At 41.2% G+C, this 6393-nt stretch overlaps 1 protein-coding gene across 1 annotated transcript in view; it reads right to left on the bottom strand.

Moving 5' to 3' along the window:
• Positions 1-5488, bottom strand: part of LOC100740104 — an 11553-nt gene extending 6065 nt beyond the window's left edge. Inside the window, exons 1-4 of the mRNA XM_024368994.2 lie at positions 5024-5488; positions 4185-4399; positions 3420-3701; positions 2769-3143 (exon numbers count right to left, since the gene is read on the bottom strand). Of these exons, the coding sequence (XP_024224762.1) occupies positions 2769-3143; positions 3420-3701; positions 4185-4399; positions 5024-5448 (1297 nt within the window). The 5' untranslated portion in view covers positions 5449-5488. The remainder of the gene's footprint in view (positions 1-2768; positions 3144-3419; positions 3702-4184; positions 4400-5023) is intronic.
• Between the last annotated feature and the right edge of the window lie 905 nt (positions 5489-6393).

The following is a 6393-nucleotide window of genomic DNA, read 5'->3' as shown; positions in this document are numbered from 1 at the left end:
GGAGCGGCACGCGGCAACAACTCGGAAATTATAAATAGAACGATATACGTTATGGAATCGGTGTTTCGTTCTAGGATCGCCATCGCAATTACCGTAAGCGCTTTCAGAATTTGCAATTCCGGTGGTTACCCGAATCGATATCGATTGCTACTTAATAGAATGTCGCTGTTCGAATTTAGACCGAACAAGATTACAAAATCTTGGTTGAACTAAACGACAGAGTTCGAACGCCGGCTGCCTGAAACTTTTTTACATTTACGAATTTCACAGATCGATAGGAAACGTAGAAGTATATATTATACGTATTTTAATTTCGATGAAACATCGAAAAACGTTATAAAAATTAAACCCAAAATGCGATTCGAATGTAACCGAACGCGAACGGTACACCGATACTATCGAATAGATATCGATTACGTCATCGCCGGTATTGTTGCACACAAGTAACAAGAAAAACGATCGTTATTCGTTGTATACGTACGTATACATTTCTATGAATACGTCTCGTCGGCAACGAGGCTAATGTAAAATTATATAGTCAGCTGGTACAACGGGTCGTGAGTTAATTACCGTAAATTAATAACCATTTCGATACGAAATTATCGTGCGACCCGTGTAACGGTGGAAACATCGTAATTGAACGGAACGAGGGGGTTTTATTTGGCCGTAAAAACGAAATGAACGATTTAAAAGTTTGCGCTTTTAATTGCGATTTGTTTTCATATCTGCTGTTTCACCGGAACTACGTGTATTTTTTATTCGGCCGTTCGTGCGTTGTAATCATTGAAAAAGGAATTAACAAAAATTGAGGAAATCGGACGTAAAAGTTTTGCGTGAAAAGCTGCCCGAAAATATTGACTCTACGCGATTAGGTTTGCGAATACAATGCGCAAGACGAAGGGACAAAAGTGTGGAGGTGTGGCGTGATAAGCGATAAGTGGTAAGACACACGCGCAACCGGTTGCACGCAAAATTAGAATTTTAAATCGCGCCACGTGTAGCTGTTTAGTAAGAAAACATTTACAAATTATTATTCCGCAATATCCGAGCGTTGCGTATTAACCACACGAAGGTGCAATAATAAACCGTGTAACAACAAACAATTGGAAACATGGCGTTTCAGACGATCTATCTTTCTCGGTATTTTCGGATCACACGAGCGCTTTCGGCTCGAATACAAAGCGTATAGCTGTTAATCGCGAAGAAGCGTATGCCAAACCAAACCAGTTTCTTCCGCAGCGTGGTCCACAACAATAAAGAACACGTAGGTATCTTCTATCGTTTCAGTTTTCCCTTCGGTTTTTCTCTTTTCGTTGAACAGCTTTAAACAGATTTGAACAGATAGCGTGCCACTGATGACGATGTTTTTCCAAATGAGGCTTTGATCGCGATGAGACGGATTTGAAACGCAGCGAAAGTTTTAATAACTCGAAAATAGCGTAAGAGCGACGGGGATTAAATTTAAAAGGACGCCTTTTGGACACGCGAAAGTCAAGCAAGATTTCAATTTCAACTCGACGGATACCTCGGCTTAATGAAATCTTCTTGAAAAGCTGAATCTACGCGAAGGAACAAACTGTCGCTGAATTAAAAAATTTCCCAAAGAACGTCTAGACTAAACGCAAAGTACTCGATCCCTCGAAGATCGTTGCGTTTCGGTTTCGCTGAATCTTGTATTGGACGCGACTTACGCGAAAAATGAACAGCGTCGTTTCAAGCATGTTCCGGTGAAAGCGCGCAAACGCCGCAAGGGTTGTAGCGTACGGAAGTAACGACGTCTTTAAACTTGCCCACGCACCACCGGTATAATTTCTAATTTTTTAAAATGCTCTTGCTCTATGTTAGATCATTTTATCACGCGTCGTGCCGCACTTTCCCTTCCCGAGTATAGTATTCATTGTGACTGATCAAGAGGTCGCGTGAGAGCCTATAGTATATAGTAATATATAGTAAACTAACACGCAGAATCGTTTGTCGCCAAGAACAACTTTCTAATAACGCCCACCCGTAAATCTCTCCGATATGATTTTCCTTCCGATCGAAGGTTTTTACGCGGTCGAGATCGCGGACTGGTTTCTCATCGAACAATTGTTTTACGTTTTGCGATTGCTCGTATATTGAAATTAACTACATACAGAAATCTACGCTTTGACCGCCGCGTGTACGTACCTTAGTACTTTTACGAAGGATTTACGTTTAAGAACTGTTGGAAATTGTATAATTACGATTTCGCGGTAAATGAAACGACTCGTCGACCGTGGGCCATATTAAAACAGAAAACGCGTTAGAACTTTCTATTTGCCGTTTAGTATCCCTATCTGCGATTGCTATGCCAAATATCGCGAACCACGGGAGAACATTATTTTTCTCTTAGTAGAGCAAATAAGCATCTGATGGAGATAACCGCGCGAAATACATGGAATCGCGCTATCAATCGATGAGACTAAAATTCGGATTGTTACGGACACAGATTTCTCCATTACGATCCAACGATCAACGGAAGATAAGATACAGATTTTCGAATTTTATTTCTTTCTTTCCGCTTATATCGCCCAAACGGTAAACTGATTTTCGTAGGAAGTTTAATCCAAGTTTCAAAAACTAAATTCTATTTTATCAACTAACTGCGCCACTTAACAAGTTACGTAGTCTAAATCTAGAAACATATAATCTTTACAACTCGATGATTACAACGAAAAAACCGTTATAGGAGAAAATCTGTACGATCACGGTACAAAGTATCGCATAACTGGTTACGAGATGATTACCAGACGATCTCGCGATCGCTTTGACGATCGTGTCGATGACGCTCTTCTTTTCTGTGACATTCGACTCCTCTTTCCACCCTAGCAAGATTTGTTGGATATCGGAGCTGAAAACACACTCTCTCTGATCTGGATCGTAAACGTAGCCGAACTTGCAAACGCACTCGTAACCGCCGGGTAGGTTGACGCACGTTTCTCCGTCTTCCGTCGAGCAGCCGTGTTCACCTCGAGCGCACTCGTTCACGTCGACGCAAAGACCGAATCTGGAGGACCATTCGTATCCGGGATCAGGACATTCGCAGCTGATGTTGATCTGATTTGCCACCAAGCTCGGGAAATCTCGATTTTCTTGTCGATTCAATGTACATTCCCTGTGAGCTGTAAAAAATCAAGAAGGAAGTTTCCTTCGATATTCCTTTGAAATTTATCGAAAATAGCTTTCTCGTACGATCACGATCACGAAAAACGAAATATCTTTGAAAAACTAGAATTAAATAGTCGATTAAGAAACGTCTGGCGGTAAGCGTGAAACACGATGACAGTGTCTTTGACTGGCGAAGTAATGGAATATCCGATAGGAAATTAGGTGGAGCGGTGGGATCGAAAATGGTGAGAATCCGCTTATGGTGGCAGTGTAAGGTGATTTCTACGCACCCGGTGGGTTCCCAGCGTAACAGGGATTGTCCCGCGACTGATGGCAATCCGTCATATCCCGGATATGTTTCATGGGGCAACAATGATCCGGACAGAAACTATAAAGGGCGCAAGCATATGGTATCGTGTCATCGGTTCTCGGGTCTTCGTTCCCGGAGTCGGATTCGACCCGACAGTTGGCGTGGTTATCGCACGACTCTCCGAAAATGCTCAATTCTGGAACGCCGAGCATCGTGTACCAGCACATGTAGTAACTGACCGTAGTGCGCCACTGAAACCGTTCTAAGTCCAAATTTTCTTCTATTTATAATATGACGTGCCCGGCGTGTCGGTGTCCAACGAGCATTCGGGAATGCGCGTAAGACCGAGAGCGTTCGAACGGTATATAAATTCCATTTCGCAAATACGAATTGCAAGAGTTTGATCGAAAGGCAACGATGACTATGTTTAATTTAGTCATTCGGCGATGCACTTTGCGGCGATGGCATGTGTCACTGACTCGGACTTTCCTAAGTACCTTTTTGTACGACCATTTTCCGATAATCGAATTGCTCTATCGGCCCCTGGATTTTTCTCTGATATACTTTCCTCGTTGAAATTCGATGTTTCACGGAAGAAAAAAGTAAAACATTGCGAACATGAAAGAGTTGAAGGTTATCGAGTATCGGAAAACAAAAAATATCTTATTGGAGAGATCGTTTTCCATATCGATCGGTAACCTTCCGTTTTTATTAGAAAGGCTTGGATGAAAGCGCGGGTACTTGCCTATTGGACCTTGAAAGGGTGGCATGGTTAGATCGTCGCGTCTCTGACCTGCAAGACAATCCTTTTGAGCGGCTTGAATTTGCTTGGCGTTGTTCGCTAGATTCCATTTTTGTTCTTTCATGATCGTGACAATATCGTCTTCTCGCTTCAGAGCAGTCAGTTTAACGATGCTTTCGATATATTTCAGGCATTCGACGAAGCTTGCCTCGCAGTGTCTGCGTACAATGGTCCAACATCGTTATTATCCACATTTACACAGTTTTTCCATCTTGATTTGGATTTCTCGCTTTTATTACTAAATATTGTATTTCAAACTAGCCAATCGATGTACGTATCGAAATCGAACGAACTGAGATTAAATAGACATACCATCGTTAACGATCGGTTCTTGAAAGCCGCGTATCGCTTTAACAATAAACCGGTAGTATTTTGAGCATACGAAACGAATAATAAAAAATTAATTTATTTGGTTTCTCGACGATACGGCGAAGTTAATACATAAATCAATACATCGAACGGTATAAAATAACACGCGTAATGTTACGCAACGAACGATGAGAAATTTTCACGCACATCTTGCTACTTTATACAACGAGGCAACTTTTGAATTAGAAACGTAGATCTAATTATTTCTTCGATTATTAGATTATTTAGAAGTAGTACCAGCAGATACCATTTATTGCTGGAAATCGAATTACACGTTACGAGATACGAATGAAATTTCTTGCTTTGAATCGATTAGTAGATTCCAATTTCCAGTCATGAAATATGATTTAGCGATACGTACATCGAATAATTCGCTTTGGAATTGATAACGATCGGATGGCTACCACCGGTACCTGCGTACTTCCCAATGCAAAGACCTTAAAGGTGGTTTCGGAAATTCCTCGTAAAGTCTGCTCGGCGAATCTTCCAGCCGCTTGTAATAACGACGATCATAGTCTTGAAATTTGTGCGCACGAATATAATAGGCGACATCTCGTATAACCTTGTTCTTGTCCCAGTTTGCGTCCCAGTGTTCGGTGGTTTCTTCCACGTCCGGCACGTCGGTTATTTTTATGTTGGCATCCATAACCTGTTCCGTCATCGGCACGGCCTCAATTTCCTTCTGCTCCTCCTCTTGCTCCTCGTCTTTTTCCGTTTTTCCCAGGTTCTCGGTAGTGCCCGTCGTTGGTATTATAATTGGCGACGTCGTCTGTTGTTCGATTGCGCAACATACAGGGAATACGTACAAATGTAGGAACGCGTACCATATTATTTTCATCGTCTGCAATTTCCATATTTCGTCTCAATTCCACGCTGTTCCTCCCGACCATGTCAATTTAAAGTAAGATAAATATTTAAATATTTGTACATTGGATCGTATAAAAACGAACGAGCGTGTTTGGATCGCATGAGAATTTATGGACATAACTTCAGATGAAATCGAATCCACGCTTCAAATGCAAATCGAAATGAAAGAAAAACTTATTCTTCCGGTTTCGATCTAACCTGGACAAATATAAATTTTAATTTTTTAATAATTATTATTATTTTTCCCATTCGTTTCTCTTAATTCTTTTGATTAAAGATCTCCCTTAATTCTTTTAACAGCGCACAGTCGTTTGCGTTTCGCGTGGCCAACGAATCGATCCGGAGAGGAAACATCGAAGATATCTCAGACTCGTCGATAAATGCAATGCATTTGTCGCTCTTCGATTTCGAATAGTACGCAAGTTTCCGCAAATAGCGTATGAAGAAGCAAGCAAAACGAACGAAACTAACGTAATATATTGTAACACGTACGCAGGTATATCGGGGATCGTGTTCACTGTCCTCGAAATTGTTTATGTGCTATGCACTTAAACCATTTCTTACGTAATGCATAGTTCACGAAGCTCGACAAATTATTAAACGTGCAAACGTTATCTTTGTTGTTATCTCGGAAAACCGTTAACATGGTTCCGGTTTACATCGATCGCGATACGCATTTTGCAGAAAGAATTATACTTTTGAGAAAAGCTCGACACATCGATATTAAACGAAAGTGACCGTTTAAAACACGCGAATGACAGATTTTAGTGAAAAATCATCGAGACAAACGTCGAACGTTTAATTGGATTTGTGACAACGGACGAACGTTTCGGATGAGAATTTCTAAATCGGACGAAAAACAGAAGTTTCCGATCAATGGTGAGAAACTATCTGGTTGGATCTCGTTCGACATCGC

Source organism: Bombus impatiens, unplaced genomic scaffold (genome assembly GCF_000188095.3).
Source record: "Bombus impatiens unplaced genomic scaffold, BIMP_2.2 scf_0504, whole genome shotgun sequence".
NCBI classification, from domain to species: domain Eukaryota; kingdom Metazoa; phylum Arthropoda; class Insecta; order Hymenoptera; family Apidae; genus Bombus; species Bombus impatiens.
Note: the sequence above shows the minus strand (reverse complement) of the source record. Positions and strands in the feature narration are given on the sequence as shown.